This window comes from Scyliorhinus canicula, chromosome 17 (genome assembly GCF_902713615.1).
Source record: "Scyliorhinus canicula chromosome 17, sScyCan1.1, whole genome shotgun sequence".
NCBI classification, from domain to species: Eukaryota; Metazoa; Chordata; class Chondrichthyes; order Carcharhiniformes; family Scyliorhinidae; genus Scyliorhinus; species Scyliorhinus canicula.
In genome coordinates this window covers 113,442,409-113,467,492 of record NC_052162.1, presented here as the reverse complement: position 1 = coordinate 113,467,492, position 25,084 = coordinate 113,442,409, and the positions used below count along the sequence as shown (strand labels likewise).

Here is a 25,084-nt window from a genome sequence, read left to right as displayed (position 1 = left end):
ACAACCCTTTGGGTGAAGAAGTTCCTCCTAAACTCAGTCCTAAATCTACTTCCCCTTATTTTGAGGCTATGCCCCCTAGTTCTGCTTTCACCCGCCAGTGGAAACAACCTGCCCGCATCTATCCTATCTATTCCCTTCATAATTTTAAATGTTTCGATAAGATGCCCCCTCATCCTTCTAAATTCCAACGAGTACACTCCCAGTCTACTCAACCTCTCCTCATAATCCAACCCCATCAACTCTGGGATTAACCTAGTGAATCTCCTCTGCACACCCTCCAGTGCCAGTACGTCCTTTCTCAAGTAAGGAGACCAAAACTGAACACAATACTCCAGGTGTGGCCTCACTAACACCTTATACAATTGCAACATAACCTCCCTAGTCTTAAACTCCATCCCTCTAGCAATGAAGGACAAAATTCCATTTGCCTTCTTAATCACCTGTTGCACCTGTAAACCAACTTTCTGTGGCGGCTTGATCTTGCCAAAAGAGTGCGTCGTTTACAGACACCGGCCCGATGATCGGTGGGCACCGATAGCGGGCCAGTCATCTGCTGAGCACGTCCGTGGTGCTCGATCCTCCCTCCGCCCCCACAGGCACCACACTCACTTGTCGTGCACTGTTCATGCCGGCAGCGACCAGCTGTGGTTGGTGCCGGTGTGAACTAGTCGGGTTCGGTAGGCCGCTCGATCCATCCGGGCTGGAGAATCGCCGGTCGCCATGAGAAATGGCGAGCGTCCTGTCAAAAAATGCCACACGCCATTTTGGGGGGGGGGGGGGGGGGGGGGGGGGAGAGGAGAATCACGGGGGGGTGCCAGGGCGGCATGGAGTGATTCGCCCGGCCCTCCTGCGATTCTCCCACCCGGCATGTGGTGCGGAGAATCGCGCTCCTGGTCTCTGGTGCTATGTGGCAATGGTGCTAACAGTGCAATCATGCCACCCTTCAGTCTTTCCTGCTCCAATGAAACCAACCCAAGCCTATCCAACCTCTGTTCACAACTTAAATGTTCCATCCCAGGCAACATCCTGGTGCATCTCCTCTGCCCCCCTCCAGTACAATCACATTCTTCCTATAATGTGGCAACCAGAATTGCACACAGTACTCCAGCTGTGGGTTCACCAAACCTCTACACAACTCAAACATGACCTCCTTTTGTAATTTTTGATTACCTTTTGTAATCTATGCCCCAATTAATAAAAGCGAGTGTCCCATAGGCCACTTTTCACCACCCTATTAACCAGCCCTTCTGCCTTCAGAGATCTATGGACAAACACACCAATGTTCCCTTGTTCCTCGGAACTTCCCACTGTCAGGCCATTCAGTGAATGCTTCCTAGTCAAATTTCTACTTCCAAAGTGTATCACCTCACACTTCAGGGTTCAATTCCATCTCCTTTTTTCTGCCCATTTGACCATCCCGTCTGTATCTTCCTGTAACCCAAGATACTCAACCTCACTGTTAACCACCCGGCCAATCTTTGTGTCATCTGCAAAACTACTGATCTTACCCCCCAACATCTATGTTGTTTATATAAATGATGAACGATAGGGGACCCGGCACTGATCCCTGTGGTACGTCACTGGACACTGGCTTCCAGTGACTGAAGGAGCCATCTGTCATCACCCTTGGTCTCCTACAGGCAAGTTGTTATACCGTCAATTCACTGTGAGACTGTGAGAATGAGTGAATAAAAGGCTTTATTATCCAGGAACTCACCTACCAGTGTCTGCTGTACAAATGAGTGCCACCCACAGGTGGCCGGACTATATATCGCCCCTGGGAGGGCGGAGCCCGCCAGGGGTCCAGTACAGTACCTGGAAGTAGACCGTATTATCATTTCCAGGTCATAGGTCACAGCACTATACAGACAGTTCATACTTAGGTGAATACATTCACCACACAAGTCAATTTTGAATCCACCTTATCAACTTACCCTGTATCCCATGTGCATTTGTCTTCTTAAAAAGTCTCCCCTGTGGGACCTTGTCAAAGGCTTTGCTGAAATCCATATAAACGGCATCAACTGCACTACCCTCATCTACACACTTGGTCACATGCTCAAAAAATTCAATCAAATTTGTTCGGCATGACCCTCCCTCTGACAAAGTCATGCTGACTAATCCTGATCAATCCTTGCCTCTCCAAGTGGAAATAGATCCTCTCATTCAGAATTTTTAGGAACAGTTTCGCTAACACTGACGTGAGACTCGCTAATCTGTAGTTACCTGGCTTATCTCTACAATCTTTCTTAAAAAGAGGGACCATATTAACTGTTCTCCAGTCCTCTGGCACCTTCCCCGGTGGCCAGAGAGGAATTCAAAATTTGGGGGCAAGTCCCTGCAACATCCTCCCTTCCCTCCCACAGCATCCTGGGACATACATCATCTGCATATGGAGATTTGTCCACTTTTAAGCCTGCCAACCCCTCCAATACCTTGTCATTCCCTATTTGCTCAAGAACCTCACAGTCTCTCTCCCCGAGTTCCACATCTACCTCCTCATTCTCTTGGGTGAAGACAGATGTGAAGAATTTGTTCAACATCTTGCCAATGTCCTCTGGCTCCACCCACAGATTCCCCCTTGTCCTGAATGGGCCCTACTCTTTCCCCGGTTATTGATATACTTACAGAACATCTTGGGATTTTCCCTACTTTTACCAGCCAGAACTTTCTCATATCTCCTCTTTGCTCTCCCAATCGCTTTCTTAAACTCCATCCTGCACTTTCTGTACTCCACTACTGCCTTTATTGATTGCTCCCCTTGTACTTGCTAAAAGGCTCTCTTTTCCTTCTCATCTTATCCTGAATGTCTCTGGCCATCCATGGTTCTCTGTGCTTATTACTCCTTCCTATCACCCTCGAGGGAACATGTTGGGCCTATCACCCTCGAGGGAACACGTTGGGCCTATACCCTCCCCATTTACTTTTTGAATGCCCCAGTGCTCTTCTGTAGATTTCTCCACAAGTAACTCTTGCTCTCCCTTGGCCTTATTTTACTAAAATCCGCTCTCCCGCAATATACAACTTTTGCAACCTGTCCATTTTATTTTGTACCGTGTTGTGGTTGTTATCACTAAAATGCTCCCCCACCAACACATCAACCACCTGCCGGCTTCTTTCCCCAGAATTAGGTCCAGTACTGCACCATCCCTTGTTGGACCCTCTACATATTGAGCTAAAAGGTTTTCCTGCAGACATTTTCTACTCCATCTTCTTGTTAGGGGGATCGGAAATTCTGAATTCTCTCTGAAAATAAAATGAAATGAAATAAAAATGGCTTAATGTCACAAGTTGGCTTCAAATAAAGTTACTGTGAAAAGCCCCTAGTCGCCACATTCCGCAGCCTGTTCGGGGAGGCTGTTACGGGAATCGAACCGTGCCACTGGCTTGCCTTGATCTGCTTTCAAAGCCAGCGATTTAGCCCAGTGAGCTAAACAGCCCCTGTGTACCTGAACAGGAGTCAGAATGTGGCGACTAGGGGATTTTCACAGTAACGTCATTGCAGTGTTAATGTAAGCCTACTTGTGACATTAATAAAAATGATCTAAACTCTTAACATGATGACTATTCCAATTAATGTTGGGAAAAGTTGAAATCACCTAATATAATTATCCTATTATTATTTTTATACACCTCCATGAATTGCACACATATTTGCTCCTCAATTTCCTGCTGACTATCTGGGGGTCTATAATAAACACCCAGCAATGTGACTGTGCTTTTTCTCAAGTACTATGGATGAGGCTGCTTGTTGGCAGTTCCAAGCTGAAGTTCTGACCTCACTTCCCGACTGTATGAATCATACCACATCTGATTTTATCTATTTTTATATTCGAGCTAGTTTCCCTCATACTCTACTTCCTTCCGACCTCTTTATTATCTTTTTGGTCATTTTTTGCTGCTTCTTAAACTCGGTCCCACCTTTGACCGAACACAAACCTTTTCAGATTTGTACAGCTCTTTCAGTTTAATCCTTTACTTCCTTCTTTAATAATAATCTCTATTATTGCCACAAGTAGGCTTACATTAACACTGCAATGAAGTTATGGTGAAAATCCCCGAGTCGCCACAGTCCGGCACCTGTTCAGGTACACGGAGGGAGAATTCAGAATGTCCAATTTCACCTAACAAGCACATCTTTCGGGACTTGTGGGAGGATATCAGAGGACCTGGAGGAAACCCACGCAGACACGGGGAGAGTGTGCACCCATTGATGATGCATCCTTCCTAAAGAGACAAATGTATTTATTTTAGATCTGCTGTAGTGGTAGAAAAAATGTTTACTTTGCACGATAAAATAAATGTCCTTCCATCAGCTTTGATCATCAGGCTCAATGATCATCAGCCCACTGGAAGCAAAGTCGTGAGACCGGCCAGTCCAGCAGAAAGAAACCCTCCGACCCTCCCACTTCATCAAGTGTCACAATGAACATGGTTCAGTCCTGGATTTGATTAACAGCAGCAATAACAGCAGAATCCAATCCCTGTCATCACTTGTGAACTTGCTGGTGTCTCAGCAGGTCTGATGACTGACTGAATCCTTTCCCACACACTGAGCAGGTGAAGGGCCTGTCTCCAGTGTGAACTCTCTGGTGTACTCGCAGTGTGGATAACCGAGTAAATCCCTTCCCACAGTCAGAGCAGGTGAACGGCCTCTCTCCAGTGTGAACTCTCTGGTGCGTCTGCAGGCTGGATAACCGAGTGAATCCCTTCTCACACTGAGAGCAGGTGAATAGCCTCTCCCCAGTGTGAACTCGCTGGTGTCTCTGCAGGCTGGATAACCGAGAGAATTTCTGCCCACAGTCAGAGCAGGTGAATGGCCTCTCCCCAGTGTGAACTTGCTGGTGTGTCTGTAGGATGGATAATTGAGTGAATCCCCGTCCACACACTGAGCAGGTGAACAGCCTTTCCCCAGTGTGAACTCGCTGATGTTTCCGCAGGGCGGATGAATCACTGAATCGTTTCCCACATTGAGAGCATGTAAATGGCTTTTCCCCAGTGTGAATTCGCTGGTGTGTTTGCAGGTGGGATAACCGAGAGAATTCCTTTCCACAATCGGAGCAGGTGAATGGCCTCTCCCCAGTGTGAAGTCGGTGGTGTGTCTGCAGATTGAATAAGTGAGTGAATCGCTTCCCACACTGAGAGCAGGTGAACGGTCTCTCTCCAGTGTGAACTCGCTGGTGTCTCCGCAGGCTGGATGAGTGAGTGAATCTCTTCCCACACTGAGAGCAGGTGAACGGCCTCTCCCCAGTGTGAACCCGCTGGTGTGACTTCAGGCTGGATAACCGAGTAAATCTTTTCCCACAGTCAGAGCAGGTGAATGGCGTGACCCCAGTGTGAACTCGATGGTGTGAGTTCAGGCTGGATAACTGAGTGAATCTCTTCCCAAACTGAGAACAGGTAAACGGCCTCTCCCCAGTGTTAACCCGCTGATGTCTCTGCAGGTTGGATAACTGAATGAATCCCTTCCCACACACAGAGCAGGTGAATGGCCTCTCCCCAGTGTGAATGCGTCTATGAGCTTCGAGCTTTGATGGGGCTCGGAATCCCTTCCCACAGTCTCCACATTTCCACGGTTTCTCCATGTGTTGGGTCTGCTCGTGTCTCTCCATGTTGGACAATCAGTTGAAGCCTCGTCCGCACACACAACACGTGTACGGTCTCTCCCCGCTGTGAATGGTGTGATTTTTTTTCAGGCTGTGTAACTGGTTAAAGCTCTTCCCACAGTCAGTGCTCTGGAACACTCTCACTCGGGTGTGTGTGTCTCGGTGCTTTTCCAGTCACACTGATGTTTGAAATCTTCTGAAGCCGACAAATCAGAGGAAACATTTCTCTTTCCAGATTCAAAGGCCGATGATATTCAGGATCGAATGAACCGAGTGACTCGGTCAGATCTTGATGCGACTTTTGGTTTGAGATTTCTGTCTGTAAATCCTCACTGTCGAATATCCTGGACAAGGAGTTAACAAAAGACATCACAGTCACTACAGGATAGAAATTCAGAACAGACAATTCTAGTTTCTATGGAACATTCTATCCTCTCTCATTCCCCAAATGCTGTAAATCTCCATCCCACACACTCTCCCTCCATTCTCACTCTGCTGTATCTAATATTCACCCTCCCAATTCTCCTGAAGGTGCTGATTCAGGCTGATTGACAGATCTCTGCTCACTGCTTCCTATCAGATCTCTGGTGGCTGTATGTTGGAGAAGGTCACACACTAGGTAGCACCACCAGGATGGTTGTTTTTTTTGTCCTTTTTGCCAGGTTCCCGGGGAATTTGGATAAACAAACTTGGGTCGAGCTGAAGGTTCAGTGAACCCGTCGACAAAATCATGCTGAAAATTTCAAAAAGGTCTGGTGGGAAGAAAGTTAGGAGAGGAAACCCTTCGACGGATTTGGTGAGTCCGTGTGGCTCACCAGGAGGGAGGATGGTGGCGTTGACTCCAGTGGGTGCAGCCGTTCCTATCACGGTGGATATGCTGGTGGGAGTACTGGCCTCGGAGTTTGAGAAGCGGGTTGGGAAGTACTTTGAGATACAAGGGCAAGCTCTGCCAACATCTCTAATGGAAAGGATCCTTTTACTTGCCGGATCGGAGGAGGGTAACACGTCTGGATCAATGGGCGGATCCTTTCAGAAGAAGTAAGCTCAGTGGATGGAGTGAAAGTGAAGTGGGAGGAGGATGTGGGGCCTGTAGGAGATGATGGGGTGGGGAGTGAAGTCCTTGGCAGGGTGAACTCCACATCCGAGTGCGAGACTGGGCTTGGTCCAGCTCAAGGTAGTGTTTAGGGGACCCCTAACCAAGGAGAGGATGAGCAGCGTCAAGGCCCGGCAGCCGAGTTCCCCGCAACGCCGCTCCTAGCCCCCCGGGGGGGAGAATAGGGGGCGAGGAGTGGCCTCCGACGCCATCACGAAACACTCCGGGTCCGCCCTAGGTGTGAGCGGTGTTCCGGAGGTCCGACCAACCACACACACATGTCCTGGTCCTGTCCCAAACTAGTCAGCTTTCAGGTCTCCTTCTTTATCACCATGTCGCCGATTATCAATATCGAACAGGAGCCCTGCCCTTTGGTTGCCATATTTGGGCTGTCAGACTCGCTGGAGCTGCAGACAGGGGAGCGGAGGCAGATGTCCTTGCCTTCCCCTCGTTGATCGCCCAGCGGCGAGTCCTGCTCGGGTGGAGGTCTCCAACCCCACCAAGTGCCCCAGCCTGGTGTGGGGATCGAATGGAATTTTTATACTGAAAAGGTTAAATACACCGTGAGGGGATCAGTCAAGAGTTTTACTCAAGGTAGTGGCCTTTTATTACTTACTTCAAGGAGCTGGTCACTGTGTTGCTGTGGCTGGGTGGGGGGATTGGGAGGTGGGGGGGGGTGGAGTTGTCTTGTGTCAGATTGTGTTTTGTTTATTTTTTTCTTGTTGGATGTTTTGGGGGTTTTATAAAAAATATTTTGGAAAACTGAGAAACTTTAATATAAACATTTTATTTTTAAAGCAGAGATGGTGAATAATTTCTAAATGAAATTGGATGGGCAATGCAGGGTTGCAGAATGTGACCCACTCAACACTGACAGAATTGCTCAAAAGAGTTGGCATCGACTTGAAACGTCCAATGGACTCCTTGTCTTCTGTTATAAATCTGACTGGAAATATATAACGTAGCTACAGGACTACATTACAAAACCAGAATAATCAATGTACATTATTGCAGAACAATCAACAATGTATCTAATCTGTGCCATAAAACAACACCAGACATCTCTCTGTCCTCATAGAATCAGAGTTTTACAGCAGAGCAAAAAGCCCTTCAGCCCATCATTTCAGCATCAGCTATTAAGTACCTATCTATTCTCATCCCATTTCCCACCACTTGGTCTACAGCCTTGCATGCTATGGCCTATCAAATGCTCTCTGCTCTTATATTCTATACCTTAACTAATAGAAGCTAACAGTGGGCAGCACGGTAGTTAGTGGGCAGCACGGTAGCATGGTGGTTAGCATAAATGCTTCACAGCTCCAGGGTCCCAGGTTCAGTTCCCAGCTGGGTCACTGTCTGTGCGGAGTCTGCACGTCCTCCCCTTGTGTGCGTGGGTTTCCTCCGGGTGCTCCGGTTTCCTCCCACAGTCCAAAGATGTGCGGGTTAGGTGGATTGGCTGTAATAAATTGCCCTTAGTGTCCTTAAAAAAAATAAGGTTAATGGGGGGGGGGGGGGGGGGGGGTGTGTTGTTGTTGGGTTACTGGTATAGGGTGGATACGTTGGCTTCAGTAGGGTGATCATTGCTCGGCACAACATCGAGGGCCGAAGGGCCTGTTCTGTGCTGTACTGTTTATGTTCTATAAGCAAGAATCCCACAACCCGATGGACTGAATGGCCTAATTCTGCTCCTATGACCTATACTCTTATATCCCCTTATCTACCTGTCCTGCTGTCTTCAGGGACCTATGGACAGGCACACCAAGGTCCCTCTGGTCCTCTATGCATCCTAGGGTCCGACCAGTCATTGTATATTCCCTTGCCTAGTTAGTCCTACCAAAATTCATTACCTCCCACTTTTCAGAGTTAAATTCCATTTGCCACTGTTCTGCCCATCTAACCAGCCCGTCCACGTCATCCTGTAATGTAAGGCTTTCCTCCTCACTATTTCCCACACCACCAATTTCTGTGTCATCTGCAAACGTACTTACTTCCTACATTCACACCCGATCATTAATGTACACGACAAAAACAAGGGACCCAGTACTGATCCCATCGGAGCATCACTGGACACAGACTTCCAGTGACAAAGACAACCTTCGACCATCACCCTCTGCCTCCTGCCACAAAGCCAATTTTGGATTCAATTTGAGAAATTGCCCTGTATCCCCAGGGCTTTTATCTTCCTGACTAGTCTTCCGTGTCAGACTTTATCAAAAGGCTCACAGAAGTCCACTTAAACTGCATTAACTGTACAGCCTTCATCACCTAGTCACCTCCTCAAAAAATTCAAATCAAATTTGAAAGACCCGATCTCCCTCTGACAAAACCATCTTGACTATCCTTGATCAATTCTGCCTCACAGACTTTTTCCAATAGCTTAACGACCACCGATGTTAGACTAAAATCCAAATCCAAACCAAATCCTACCAACTGTCCTGGCTTGAGACAGCTCATGCCTCTTTAACCTGTGATTCTCCCTCTCCCCAGTTGCTCCGTCTGGACCTGCAGACTTAATTACCTGCAAAGACTCGTATTCAAAGTATTGTCTTGCATCTTTGACTTTGTCTATATATATATATATTTCTGGAACCCACCTCTTCATTCACCTGAGGAGGGAACAGTGCTCCAAAAGCTAGTGATTCTAAACAAACCTGTTGGACTTTAACTTGGTGTTGTAACTGTGTTCTTACTGTGCTCACCCCAGTCCAACGCTGGCATCTCTGGCATCTCCACACACTGAAGTTAGACTCACTGGTCTGTAATTTCCTGGCATTTTCTTACTTTTTTTCTTTAATAATGGTGCCACATTATCTGTCCTCCTGTCTTCTAGCTCCACTCCTGTGACCAGAGAAGATTTGAAAATTGTCAGATCCTCTTCAATCTCCTCCCTTGCCTCCCACAGAGGCCTGGGGATTTAAATAAGTCAACAATTAAATAAGTCAACAATTGAAGGTCAGGGGTGACACGGTGACAGTGGACCACATTGCTGCCTCACAGCGCTGAGGTCCCAGGTTCGATCCTGGCCTCAGGTCACTAGACGTGTGGGGTTTGCACATTATCCCCATGTCTGTGTGGGTGTTGCCCCCACAGCCCAAAGATGTGCAGGGTAGGTGAATTGGCCATGTCAAATTTCCCCTTAAGTGGAATAAAGAAATAATTGGATACTTTAATTTATTTTTTTGAAAGCAATTGAAGGCCAGAATGAGAAAAGAAATGCAAAGGGAGACGAAAAGAAAGTGTTTTACTCCCAGATGTTGGAGACAGGAGGAAATTTCAGTCTGTGAAGTTCAATCTTTACTCACACAGAAGAGCAGCAGCTTTGCTGGGCAGACAGCAGAGGAAGCTCCGTGCAGCCATTAACACAAAATCCGGATCCTGATTTCTGGAAGCCCAGCGTATTTCCGGTCCTCCCCAGGTTGCCATTGTTCCTTTAGCCAATAGGAGATGGATTCGGGCCCCACGTGAGGGTAGGCGGGGCTTTCACTGCCGGACGCACTGAGCTGGTTTCCAATCCGCAGCATTTTGTTTGTCCCCTCCATTCCTGACGTCACAACGCAGTCCTGTATGAATCAGCCAATAGGAATCACTCCAAAGCTCAGATGTCACTTCCATATTGTGACGTCACAACGGAGCCCTGCCGCAATCAGCCAATAGGAACCACTGCTCCATAGACTGAGGTCCGGAACAGGAAGAAGAGGCGGAAAGTTAAAACAAGCATTGTCTTCTTCCCCCGGCCTCGGTCCACCAGACCCCAGAAAGTCGATCCACATACATTGCAGGAACGAAGGTGAGTTCTGTGCCGCAGTAGTGACCCAACTCCAAGGGGACAGGGGAAGACCAGTGGCATATTACTCAACACGACATTCACCCGTAGTGCCGGGCTTGTCTCGCTGCGTGGCAGCTCTGGACTGCGCAGCATTGGGCGGTCAGGGTCAGCGAACCTACAGTAATGACCGGAGGTATCATCTTACACACCCGGCATCCCATTGTAGAAATGTTGAACAACAGTAAGCTCAGATCAGTCTCAAACCTACGACAGGCCCACTGGGAAACAGTCTTCATTCCTAATGATGTGGAAATGCCGGCGTTGGACTGGGGTGGGCACAGTAAGAAGTCTGACAACCCCTGGTTCAAGTCCAACTAGCTTTCGGAGCACAGCTCCTTCCTCAGTTGAAAGTTCACTTTCAGCTGAGGAAAGCTCAGCTCCTTCACCTGAGGAAAGAGCAGTGCTCCGAAAGTTAGTGATTCGAAACAAACCTGTTGGACTTTAACCTGGTGTTGTAAGACTTCTTACTTAATTCCTAATGATAGGTCAGTGGTCATCATAAAGGACACCGGGGAAAACCCTGCAGAAGGAATCATACACAGGAGAGTCCTCTGTATACTCTGAGATAGATGAGGAGGTAAGTGGAATGGTAGTGGAAGAAGACTCGCTAGAAACCCCAGAACTCACCTGGATATAGATGGATCTAGAAAATATGTCAATGGTCCCCATGAGCCAGATGGGCAGTAGTAGATGACAAATTAAGAACAGTCCCCTCGGGAAGGCTGGAAGGAGCACTGTCAGCAGAGGTGGCTGAATTGGTGGCTTTCACTCAGGCCCTGATCATGGCCAAGGAAAAGATGGTGAACTATACACAGATAGTAGGTATGTCTTCGGGGTCGTGCACAACTATATGACAGCATGGCACGGGAGGGGCTTTGTCATTTCTGGAGGAGATAGGATAAAACAACAACAGCGTATAGAAGCCTTATTGGAAGCCACAAGGTTACCAAGACAGGTAGCAGTGATAAACATTAAGGCCCACCAGAAGGTAGAGACGCCCCAACAAAAAGATAATGAAGCAGCAGACAAGGCAGCCCAAATCTCCCGTCAAAAGTGCCCAGGGAGAAGACATCAGTGTTGAACAATTACACAAAGACATATCAAGGGAAGAAAAGGACGAATGGGATAAAAAGAGGGGGAAGCCAGATAAGAAAGGGATCTTGAGGAAGGATGGGAAAGGTAATTGCCCCTGCCTACATCAGGCAGATCCTCTTTGAATAACACCATGGAATGGACCATGCAGGAATAGAGGCTATGATGCACTTAATCGGAAAGGAATGGTGGTGGCCAGGAATGGAGAGAGATATAGCTAAGCACTGTCAGAGATGCATCCTTGTGCACAGTACAACCCGGTGGCACATCAGCCGAGACCAAAGGGACCCTGGGAGAATCTCCAAGTTGATTTTACTGGATCACAACCCACGAGCCGGGGGAAACGATACTGCCTCGTAATAATTGACCAGATGGGTGGAGGCATTCCAAACCCGTGACTGTACGGCCACAACCATGGCACAAATATTAGCCGAGGATGTGATTCCTCACTCAGGGGTACCCTTGCAACTAGATTCGGACCAAGGAACACACTTTACTGGCAGAGTAATGAAGAAAACATGTGAGTGGATGGGGATCAAACAAAAATTCCACATCCCTTACCATTCCCAAAGCTCAGGAATGGTAGAGCAGATGAATAGGACCCTGAAAACTGCCCTGACAAAGACTCTAGGGGAGAAACAGCAGCAATGGGTAGATGTGCTGCTCATTCCTAATGAAGTTAAGAGCGAGCCCAAACCGAACAATTGGATTATCACCCTATGAGGTGATGACGGGACGAGCTATGCAACTGCACAGGGAATAATAACAGGGGAGAATAAATAGTCCGATAAGGGACAGGACGCGTAGATACATATTAGAGCTCAGTAATCAGTGAAAGGAAATGCGGCAGCCAGTGTGGACTGGACAGGAGACGGAGGATAAAAATCTGGACATTTTCTGGACCGCATTCCCTGATGTCCCTACAGCAGGGATGAAGGTGATGGTAAAGGTGCTACCTGAAAAGCCTGGGATCGCCCCCAGATGGATGGAGCTGCACCATGTCCTGATCAGTGGGGATACCTGTGTATGTGTGGACATAGAGGGTATGGGACGACGGATACATTGGACACAATTAAAAGTATACCGAGAGTAAAAATATGTATTTATGTTCAAATCAGGTAACTCCACACAACCAAAATTCTGAAGAGCTGCAGAAGACCCATGATGTTTGCTGTAATAATGATAATATGTTTGATGGTAGTAACCGGGAATAGACTCCCAGCGCGGAATGAATGGGACTTGCATGTACATGTCATGTGCATATGCGAAAGGCATCGATGTCTCTAGCTGTTGGGTGTTTGCCCCTGTACCAATCCATGCAAAAGGGGGAATACCCCTGAGATCAGTGCCCTTTAATATAACAGAGGTGGCAGCATGGATAATTAAGCAGAACGAGATGCGGGGGAAATCGACGGAAGATATCTCGGGGATAGATATGTATGCCATACATCTAGAACAATGAAAGAGGGCAGGGTCCCATCTCTCAGGGGTGTTCACCAGGTTTTACCAATCCCGGTATAATTTCTCCCAAGCTCCAGCAGGCTTCGTAATCACTGACATGAGGCGAATGAGGTGGACTAATGAGACGTTATAGCTGCAAAGAACCCCAACGGGACGGCCCGGGGAGATTAGCCTGGGACACAGCTTTTGGGGAATGAGAGAGGAAAGAATGTTCCAGAGAAACTACAATTGTCTGTTCTGAATTTCTTTTTTAAAAAATATTTTTATTCTCCTTTTTCACAATTTTTCTCCTGAATTTATACCCACCAACAGCAAACAATAATCAGCAACAGATATGTCAATCCCCGTATCAATAACAACCATCCCATCCTCCCACCAACCCCCAAACATCAGCCCGCATGTTTACATAAACAAATGACAAAAAAAGGAATCAGGGATTACCCATAGTCATCCTTAACACACACATGCACCACCTTGGAAATTACCCTAAACACCTCCTTCCAGTACTCCCCTAGCTTTGGACAGGACAGGACCAAAACATATGAACGTGATTAGCCCCCCCCCCCCCCCCCCCCCCCACCCCCCCCACTCCCCCCCCCCCCCCCCCCCCCCCCCCCCCCCCCCCCCCCCCCGCAACGCTCACGCACATCTTCTACCCCTTCAAAAAATCGGCTCATCTTCGCCCTCTTGAGGTGCGCTCTATATACCACCTTCAGCTGTATCAGACCCAACCTCGCACATGAGTGGAGGCATTTACTCTCTGGAGCACTGGAGCACCTCACATCAGACCCCCTCCTCCATAACCTCCCCCAGCTCTTCCTCCCACTTTGCTTTGATCCCTTCCAGTGGTGCCTTGTGGTTAATACAATACATTTATTACTATTTCTAGTTGGGTAATATAATACTGTAGTTATATATTTTCAGTCAGAGAGTCATTATAGCACAGAACAAATCCATTCAGTAACTCGAGTCCATATCGACTCTCTTTACAACAAACAAGTCAGTTCTATTCCCCCTCTATCTCCCCGTTCTGCAAATTAATTTCCTTCAAATACTGGTCAATTTTATTTTCAATTCAATTTTTCGTCTCCACTTCCACCTCCATCGTAGACAGCAAATTCAACGTCTTGACCACTCGCTACCAAAATTAAATCCTACCTCGGGGTGACATGGCAGCACAGTGGTTAGCACTGTTGCTTCACAGCGCTCATGACCAGGGTTTGATTACCAGCTTGGGTCACTGTGCGGCGTCTGCACGTTCTCCCCGTGTCTGCGTGGGTTCCCTCCCACAAGTCCCGAAAGATTTGCTTGTTAGGTCAATTGGACATTCTGAATTCTCCCTCTGTAGCCAAATAGGTGCCGGAGTGTGGAGACTGGGGGATTTTCACAGTAACTTCATTGCAGCGTTAATATAAGCCTATTTGTAATAAGAAAGATTATTATTAGATTCTCCCTTTATCTCTAACCAATAGATGCTTGGATGAAGATTTTCACCTCTTCAACAAGAAACAGTGAGCCTGGATCCCTCATGAATCAGCCCCAGGAGAATTGGGAGGGTGAATATTAGATACAGCAGAGTGAGAATGGAGGGAGAGTGTGTGGGATGGAGATTTCCTGCATTTAGAGAACCAGAGAGAAAAGAATGTTCCAGAGAAACTAGAATTGTCTGTTATGAATTTCTGTCCTGGACTGAGAGTGATGTCTTTTGTAAACACCTTTTACAGGGTATCAGAAGATTAGGATCTACGGACTGAAATCTCAAACCAAACGTCACATCAAGATCTGGAGTCGCTCCATTCGCTGGGACAAGAATATCATCGGCTTTTAAATCTAGAAGGAGAAAACGTTTCTCTGTTCTGATGGCTTGAAAAGATTTTAATCATCAGTGTGACTGGAAAAGCAACGACACACACACCCGAGTGAGAGTGTTCCAGAGCACTGACTGTGGAAAGAGCTCTAACCAGTTACACAGCCTGAAAAACATTGCACCGTTTACAACGGAGGGGAACACCACCCGTTTTCTATATGTGAGCGAACTTTCAACATACTGTTGAATCTAAGGACACACAAGGGACACCTTTATCATGCAGAAACTGTGGGAACACAGGAATTGTGGGAACAATTTTGGATGCCTGTCTGGTGGAATCTGATCAACGTGGACATACCGGGGAAATGACTTTCACCTGCTCTCAATGTGGGAAGGGATTCAGTGATTCATTCAAACTGCAGACACACCAGAGAGTTCACACTGGGGAGAGGCCATTCACCTGCATGGAGTGTGGGAAGGGATTCACTCAGTTACCCAATCTGCAGAGACATCAGCGGGTTCACACTGGGGAGAAGCCATTCACCTGCAATGAGTGTGGGAAGGGATTCACTCAGTTGTCCAATCTGCGGACACACCAACGAGTTCACACTGGGGAGAGGCCGTTCATCTGCTCTCAATGTGGGGAGGGATTCACTCAGTCATCCACCCTGCTGATGCATCAGCGAGTTCACACGGGTGAGAAGCCGTTCAGATGCTCTGTGTGTGGGAAGAGTTTCATTCAGTCAAATAGCCTGCTGGTACACCAGCGACTTCACACCGGGGAGAGGCCATTCACCTGCTCCGTGTGTGGGAAGGGATTCACTCGATTATCAGGTCTGCATAGGCACCAGCCAGTTCACACTGGGGAGAGGCCGTTCATCTGCTCCGTGTGTGGGAAAGGATTCACTCAGTCTGCCCACCTGCTGATCCACAATGTCACTCACACCAATGAGAGACCTTTTAAATGCTCTGACTGTGGGAGCAGCTTCAAAAGCTCTCGGCATCTGACAGCCCACCAGCGGATTCACACTGAGGAGCGACCGTTCAGCTGCTCTCACTGCACAAAGAGGTCGAAAACGTCATCTAACCTGCGGGTACATCAGCGAGTTCACAGCGGGGAGAGGCCATTCACCTGTTCCGACTGTGGGAAGGGCTTCACCAATTCATTCAACTTTGTGACACATCAGCGAGTTCACACTGGGGAGAGACCATTCACCTGCTCTGTGTGTGGAAAGGGATTCACTCATTCATCAAACCTGCAGAGGCACCAGCGAGTCCTCACCGGGAAGAGGCCTTTTCCCTGCTCTGTGTGTGGGAAGGGATTCTCTCAGTTATCCCACCAGCTGTCACACCAACAAGTTCACAAGTGATTACACGGGTCAGTTTCTGCTGTTGGTGTTGCTGTTAATCACATCCAGGATCGAACCATGTTCATTCTGAAATCCTTCACTCCCTCTTGACATTTATTTGTCTGGCTAAAAGGATGGTCTCTTTCCGAATGTTCACAATTAAAGGGCTGGGCTGGTTTCCCAGGAGTTGGATGACATTGAAGAGGACTGTAAACTAATATCAGACAGAAATGTGTCAAGTGCTATTATATAATACGGATTAGATGTTTTATGATGTGGTATGCATTAAATATGATATTTAAGATTCTGTAATGAAATGAATTTTTACTGTTTGTAGTCTTGTAATATAGTACTGTAGCTCCATTATATATCTCCAATCATAGAGTCCATCGGCACAGAGGGAGTCCATTCAATAACTCGAGGCCAGACTCTCTGTCGAACAATCCAATCTGTACCATCCCCTCTCTATCCCCGTTCCCCTGTCAGTTTATTTCCTTCAAGAGTCCAAGAATTTTAATTTGGAAATTGTTGATTGTCTCCACTTCTACCATCCTCGTAGGCAGCGAGGTCCCGTTCATGACTACTCGCTGTTTATTAAAGCTCTTCCTCACATCACCCCTGTATCTCTGTTCAAGTAATACTGTGACTATTACACATATCTTTAGTTCGATAAATATACAGATATCTATTTAGACCAGCAGCCTGCATGAAGATTTTCAGGTCTCTATGTCCAGGACAGGAAGCAGTGAGCTTGGATCTGTCAATCAGCCTGAATCAGCACCTTCAGGAGAATTGGGAGGGTGAATATTAGATACAGCAGAGTGAGAATGGAGGGAGAGTGTGTGGGATGGAGATTTACACCTTTTGGGGAATGAGAGAGGAAAGAACGTTCCAGAGAAGATAGAATGATCTATTCTGAATTTCTATCCTGCACTGACAGTGATAATTTTTGTAAACTCCTTTCCCAGGATAGTATCCGGCCTTGTCTGTGTGCCCAGCCAATCCAATTCATCAATTCAACTTTGCAGCAGCTCAGTCCCAGCTTTGGAAACATCTTCATCTTTCTGTGAGGCCCCGGCCCCATTGACTGTGACAGGGTTCATACTGTCTCCGTGAGATTGTTGATGTACAGTCACATCAGACCCACACTAGAACATAGAACATTACAGCGCAGTACAGACCCTTCGGCCCACAATGTTGCGCCGACCTGTGAAACCACTCGAAAGCCCATCTACACTATTCCCTTATCATCCATATGTTTAGCCAATAACCATTTAAATGCCCTTAATGTTAGCGAGTCCACTACTGTTGCAGGCAGGGCATTCCACGCCCTTACTACTCTCTGAGTAAAGAACCTTCCTCTGACATCTGTCCTATATCTATCTCCCCTCAATTTAAAGCTATGTCCCCTCGTGCTAGACATCACCATCCGAGGAAAAAGGCTCTCACTGTCCACCCTATCTAATCCTCTGATCATCTTGTATGCCTCAATTAAGTCACCTCTTAACCTTCTTCTCTCTAACGTAAACAGCCTCAAATCCCTCAGCCTTTCCTCATAAGATCTTCCCTCCATACCAGGCAATACCCTGGTAAATCTCCTCTGCACCCTCTCCAATGCTTCCACATCCTATAATGTGGCAACCAGAACTGCACGCAATACTCCAAATGCGGCCGCACCAGAGTTTTGCACAGTTGCAACATAACCTCATGGATCCGAAACTCAATCCCTCTACCAATAAAAGCTAACACACCGTACGCCTTCTTAACAACCCTATCAACTTGGGTGGCAATTTTCAGGGATCTATGTACATGGACACAAATCTCTGGTCATCCACACTACCAAGAATCTTACTATTAGCCCAGTACTCTGTCTTCCTGTTATTCCTTCCAAAATGAATCACCTCACACTTTTCTGCATTAAACTCCATTTGCCACCTTACAGCCCAGCTCTGCAGCTTATCTGTGTCCCTCTGTAACTTGCAACATCCTTCCGCACTGTCCACAACTCCACCGACTTTAGTGTAATCTGCAAATTTACTCACCCATCCTTCTCCGCCCTCCTCCAGGTCATTTATAAAAATGACTAACAGCAGTGGCCCCAAAACAGATCTTTGTGGTACACCACTAGTAACTGAACTCCAGGCTGAGCATTTCCCATCAAACACCACCCTTTGTCTTCTTCCAGCTAGCCAATTTCTGATCCAAACTGCTAAATCACCCTGAATCCCATGCCTCCGTATTTTCTGCAATAGCCTACCATGGCGAACCTCATCAAATGCTTTACTGAAATCCATATACACCACATCAACTACTTTACCCTCGTCCACCTGTTTGGTCACCTTCTCAAAGAACTCAATAAGGTTTGTGAGGCATGACCTACCCTTCACAAAACCTATTTGACTATTGCTAATCAAATTATTCCTTTCCAGATTACTATAAATCCTATCTCTTATAAACCTTTCCAACACTTTGCCCACAACAGAAGTAAGGCTCACTGGTCTATAGTTACTGGGGTCGCCTCTACTCCCCTTTTTGAACAAGGGGACAACATTTGCTATCCTCCAGTCTTCTGGCACTATTCCTGTAGACCGTGATGACATAAACATCAAAGCCAAAGACTCAGCAATCTCTTCCGTAGCTTCCCAGAGAATCCTAGGATAAATCCTATCCGGCCCAGGGGACTTATCGATTTTAACCTCCATATGAACCCCAAGCCCTTCTAGTCTAGTAGCCTGTATCTCAGTATTCTCCTCGATAACATTGTCTTTTTCCTGTGTGAATACTGATGAAAAATATTCATTTAGCATCTCTCCTATCTCCTCGGACTCCACGCACAACTTCCCACGACTGTCCTTGACTGGCCCTACTCTTTCCCGAGTCATTCTTTTATTCCTGACATACCTAGAGAAAGCTTCAGGATTATCCTTGATCCTACCTGCCAAAGACTTCTCAAGTCCCCTCCTGGTTCTTCTTAGCTCTCTCTTTAGGTCCTTCCTAGCTAACTTGTAACTCTCGAGCGCCCTAACTGAACCTTCACGTCTCATCTTTACATAAGCCTCCTTCTTCCTCTTGACAAGTGATTGAACTACTTTAGTAAACCACAGTTTCCTTGCTCGACCATTTCCTCCCTGCCTGACAGGTACATACTTATCAAGGACACGCAGTAGCTGTTCCTTGAACAAGCTCCACATTTCTGCCTATCCGCTGCAGTTTCCTTCCCCATCCTATGAAACCTCAGTCTTGCCTCATCGCATCATAATTGTCTTTCCCCCAGCTATAATTTTTGCCCTGCGGTATATACCTATCCCTTTCCATCGCTAAAGTAAACATCACCGAATTGTGGTCGCTATCACTAAAATGCTCCCCTACCTCCAAATCTAACACCTGTCCTGGTTCATTACCCAGTACCAAATCCAATGTGGCCTCTCCTCTCGTTGGCCTATCTACATACTGTGTCAGGAAACCCTCCTGCACACATTGGACAAAAACGGACCCATTTAAAGTACTCGAACTATAGCGTTTCCAGTCAATATTTGGAAAGTTAAAGTCCCCCATAACAACTACCCTGTTACTTTCGCTCCTTTCCAGAATTATCTTTGTAATCCTTTCCTCTACATCTCTGAAACTTTTCGGAGGCCTATAGAAAACTCCCAACAGGGTGACCTCCTTTCCTGTTTCTTAACTCAGCCCGTACTACCTCAGTAGACGAGTCCTCATCAAACATCCTTTCTGCCACAGTAATACTGTCCTTTACTAACAATGCCACCCCTCCCCCTCTTTTACCACCTTCCCTGAGGTTACTGAAATATCTAAACCCTGGAACCTGCAACAACCATTCCTGTCCCTGCTCTATCTATGTCTCCAAAATGGCCACAACATCGAAGTCCCAGGTACCAACCCATGCCGCAAGTTCACCCATCTGATTCCGGATGCTCCTGGATCCTGACGTAGATACACTTTAAACCACCTTCCTGCCTGCCAGTACACTCCTGCAACTTTAAAACCTTACTCATGACCTCACTACTCTGAACCTCCTGTATACTGGAGCTACAATTCAGGATCCCAACCCCCTGCTGAATTAGTTTAAACCCTCCTGAGAGCATTAGCAAATTTCCCCCCCAGGACATTGGTACCCCTCTGGTCCAGATGTGGACCATTCCGTTTGTAGAGGTCCCACCTACCCCAGAATGAGCCTCAATTATCCAGGTATCTGAAACCCTCCCTCCTGCACCATCCCTGTACCCACATGTTCAACTGCTCTCTCTCCCTATTCCTCGTCTTGCTAGCACGTGGCATGGGTAACAACCCAGAGATAATAACTCTGTCCTCGATCTAAGTTTCCACCCTAGCTCCCTGAATTCCTGCCTTACATCCCTATCCCTTTTCCTACCTATGTCATTGGTACTTATGTGGACCACGACTTGGGGCTGCTCCCCCTCCCCCTTAAGGATCCTGAAAACACGATCTGAGACATCGCGGACCCTGGCACCTGGGAGGCAACACACCAACCGTGAATCTCTCTCGTTCCCACAGAATCTCCTATCTATCCCCTTAACTATGGAGTCTCCAATGACTAATGCTCTACTCCTCTTCCCCTTCCCCTCTGAGCAACAGGGACAGACTCTGTGCCAGAGACCTGTACCTCACGGCTTACCCATGGTAGCCCCCCCCCCCCCCCAACAGTATCCAAAGTGGTATACTTGTTACCCTGGGGAATGGCCACAGGGGATCCCTGTACTGACTGCTTCCTCTCAGCCCCTCTCACCGCCACCCATCTATCTTTATTCTTTGGAATAACTACATCCCTGAAGCTTCTATCTATGACCAGCTCTGCCTCCCGAATGATCCGAAGTTCATCCAGCTCCAGCTCCAGTTCCCTAACAAGGTTTCTGAGGAGCTGGAGATGGGTGCACTTCCCACAGATGAAATCCGCAGGGGCACTGACGGCGTCCCTCACCTCAAACATTCTGCAGGAGGAACATTGTACTGCTTTCCCTGCCATCCCCTCTCGATAAAACAAGGAAAAGAAAGGAAGAGCTGACTTGATATTCACTCAACCCCTTAGGTTAGAGGAGGTGGAAGGATGGGGGTCACTACAAGTGTAGTGTCTCGGGTTTAGCAACCGCCCACCTTATATGCAGATACTAACAAATCTTCCCAGAAATCCCCACGGCCGACATCCTGCAGCTCTAAAGGTAAGTTTTTAAAGAGGCAAACCTACCTTCCTGACAGGCCCCTGGATACTGCTCCCGCCAAAAATCTGAAGCCCACCCGGGGGTCACTCGATTTCTCCATTTCATCAAGATCCGCAACCTGCCCTACTCCATTGAGGTCAGGACCGCCACCAGGAACTGCCAAATTTACGTGGAGTGCAAGCCGCACTTCTACAGGCCAGAGAAAGCGCACCTGATAAAGGCTTCCCATCCCTTTGAACGCCTCAGTATGGACTTCAAAGGGCCCCTCCTCTCTACCGACCGCAACACGTACTTCCTGAACGTGATTGACGAGTACTCCCACTTCTCATTCGCCATCCCCTGCCCCGACATGACCGTCATAAAAGCCCTCCACAGATCTTTACACTTTGGTTTCCCCGCCTACATACACAACAATAGGGGGTCCTCCTTTATGAGCGATGAACTGTGTCAATTCCTGCTCAGCTAGGGCATTGCCTCGAACAGGGCGACCAGTTACAACCCCTGGGGAAATGGACAAGTAGAGAGGGAGAACGGAACAGTCTGGAAGGTCGTCCTACTGGCCCTACGGTCCAGGAATCTCCCAGTCTCCCGCTGGCAGGAGGTCCTTCCTGATGCTCTCCATCCGATCACTGCTGTGTACCATGACCAACCAAACACCTCACGAACGTCTCCTGGTCATCCCTAGGAAGTCCTTCTCCGGGACCTCGCTCCCAATCTGGCTGGCAGCTCCTGAACCCATCCTGCTCCGCAAACACGTGCGGGCGCACAAGTCAGACCCGTTGGTCGAGAAGGTCAACCTCCGGGGGGCTGGCGCTGCCCAACCTCAGTGGGTACTACTGGGCTGTCAATGCAGCGATGGTGCGTAAGTGGGTAATGGACAGGGAAGGGGCAGCATGGAAGAGGATGGAGATGGCGTCCTGTGTGGACACGAGCCTGGAGGCGCTGGTAACGGCGCCTTTGCCGCTCCCTCCAACGAGGTATACCACGAGCCCGGTGGTGGCAGCTACCCTCAAAATCTGGGGGCAATGGAGACATCATAGAGGGGAGGTGGGGGGCTCGATGGAGTCCTCGATACGGGGGAACCACCGGTTTGCTCCAGGGAGCATCGATGGCGGGTTTCTGGGCTGGGACAGGGTAGGTATTAGGAGGTTGAGGGACCTGTTTGTGGATGGGAGGTTCACGAGCCTGGGGGAGTTAGAGGGGAGGTTTGGGCTCCCACCGGGGAACATGTTTAGGTACATGCAGGTTAGGGCGTTTGCCAGGCAGCAGGTGGAGGGGTTCCCTCTGCTGCCCCCACGTGGGGTACGGGACAGGGTGCTCTCGGGGGTGTGGGTTGAAGGAGCGAGGATTTCGGACGTATACCGCGTAATGCAGGAGGTAGACGAGGCCTTGGTGGAGGAGCTGAAGGGTAAATGGGAAGAGGAGCTGGGTGAGGAGATTGAGGAGGGGACATGGGCGGATGCCCTGGAAAGGGTGAATTCCTCCTCTTCCTGTTCGAGGCTTAGCCTCATACAGTTCAAGGTGCTGCATAGGGCTCATATGACTGGGACGAGGATCAGTAGGTCTTTCAGGGGCGAAGACAGGTGTGCTAGGTGCTCGGGGGGTCCAGCGAACCACGCCCATATGTTTTGGGCATGCCCAGCGCTGGGGGAGTTTTGGAAGGGGGTAGCAAGGACGGTGTTGAGGGTGGTGGGATCCAGGGTCAAGCCAGGCTGGGGACTCACAATTTTTGGGGTTGCAGTGGAGCCGGGAGTGCAGGAGGCGAAAGAGGCCCATGTTCTGGCCTTTGCGTCCCTAGTAGCCCGGCGGAGGATCTTGCTTCAATGGAAGGATGCGAGGCCCCCAAGCGTGGAGGCCTGGATCAATGATATGGCGGGGTTCATCAAATTGGAGAAGGTGAAATTTGCCCTGAGGGGATCAGTACAGAGTTCTTTAGGCGGTGGCAGCCTTTCCTGGACTTCCTGGCAGAACGGTAGGGAAATAGGCCGGCAGCAGCAGCAACCCGGGGGGGGGGGGTTTGGTTCGGTGGGAGGGAGAATTGTGTACATGGGTTTGTTGGATGTGGCGGGTGTAATCTCTTTCCTTTTTGTTGTTTGCTTTTTTTGTTTTAGTAGTTGCTTTTGTAGTTGGGTGGTTGTTGTTCTTGGGTTTTTACCATGGTTGTTTTGTTAATATTGTTTTGTTGTTTATATTTTGTGAAAACCTTAATAAAAATTATTTAAAAAAAAAAAAAGAGGGTCCACCACCTTCACGCTAACCCGCAACATGATGCACCTGTAAAAGTTGGTAAGAGTCAATGTGGATATGCTGAATTTCCTGAGGCACTGTTGTTCTTTCTTGGTCGTAGAGTCGGCGTGGATGATCCAGGATAGATTTTTGGTGATGTGCACACCTAGGAATTTCAAGCTGTCAACCATCTCCACTTCGCACCATTGATGCAGACGGGTACGTACGATACTTCACTTCCTGAAGTCAGTGACCAGCTCTTTAGTTTTGCTGATATTCAGAGCTGATATTCAGAGCAGAGCTTCTGATTGGCTGTTCCGGGGACATTTGCATACGTGCAGTGCAGTCAGCGTAAGTTGAAGGTGCACCTGCATCAGTGACCCGAGGAGTTCGACGGAAGTCAAGCATCCAGCAGAGGGCAGCAGAGCAGAGCTTCTGATTGGCTGTTCCGGGGACATTTGCATACGTGCAGTGCGGTCAGCGTAGGTTGAAGGTGCACCTGCATCAGTGACCCGAGGAGTTCGACGGAAGTCAAGCATCCAGCAGAGGGCAGCAGAGCAGAGCTTCTGATTGGCTGTTCCGGGGACATTTGCATACGTGCAGTGCGGTCAGCGTAAGTTGAAGGTGGTTTGTGAAGGGGCTGTTCTCGAGTGACAGCTTGATAACCAATCTGCCCCAAATTTAAAACTCGTAAACTTAAATTAAACAAATTAATTAATTAGAGATGGCTGGTCAGGTGATGTGCTTAAGCTGCTTGATGTGGGAGCTGGCAGATCCCATTGCGAGCTGCAGCGACCACATCTGCAGTAAGTGTTGGCTGCTCGAAGAACTCCGGCTCAGAGTTGATGAGCTGGAGTCTGAGCTTCACACACTGAGGCACATCCGGGAGGGGGAGGCTTACCTGGACACTTTGTTTCAGGAGGCAGTCACACCTGTCAGAGTAAATAGTTTAAATCCTGCCAGTGGCCAGGGACAGCAGGGTGTGACTGCAAGTCAGGCAGATAAAGGGAACCAGCAGTCAGGAACTCAGGAGCCTCAGCCCTTGACCCTGTCCAACAGGTATGAGGCACTTGCTCCCTGTGTGGATGGCGAACAGGGCTGCAGGAAGGATGAGTCAGCTGACCAAGGCACCATGGTTCAGCAGGCCATTCAAGGGGAGGAAGTAAATAGGCAAGTTGTAGTTGTAGGGGATTCTATTATCAGAGGGATAGATAGTATCCTTTGTGAGCAGGATAGAGGGTCCCGCATGGTATGTTGCCTGCCCGGTGCTAGGGTGCGGGACATCTCTGACCGGCTTGAAAGGATATTGGAGAGGGAGGGAGAGGATCCAGTTGTTGTGGTCCATGTCGGTACCAACAACTTAGGCAAGTCTAGGAAAGAGGACCTGTTTAGAGATTATAAAGAGTTAGGATTCAAATTAAAAAACAGG

The 25,084-nt window shown here is 48.2% G+C and overlaps 1 protein-coding gene and 1 pseudogene across 1 annotated transcript; one reads left to right on the top strand and one right to left on the bottom strand.

Annotated features, from left to right (window-relative positions):
• Positions 1-3,201: 3,201 nt before the first annotated feature.
• LOC119951531 overlaps positions 3,202-25,084 on the bottom strand; it is a 69,317-nt pseudogene continuing 47,434 nt past the window's right edge.
• On the top strand, positions 10,328-16,541 carry LOC119952184 (zinc finger protein 235-like). Its single transcript, XM_038775788.1, has 2 exons — positions 10,328-10,486; positions 14,803-16,541. The coding sequence occupies exon 2, from the start codon at positions 15,251-15,253 to the stop codon at positions 16,253-16,255; it is 1,005 nt and encodes a 334-aa protein (XP_038631716.1). The 5' UTR covers positions 10,328-10,486; positions 14,803-15,250; the 3' UTR covers positions 16,256-16,541.

Bases quoted from the DNA above. Each gene is read 5' to 3' on its own strand.
- LOC119952184 (XM_038775788.1), top strand. From the start codon at position 15,251: ATGACTTTCACCTGCTCTCAATGTGGGAAGGGATTCAGTGATTCATTC.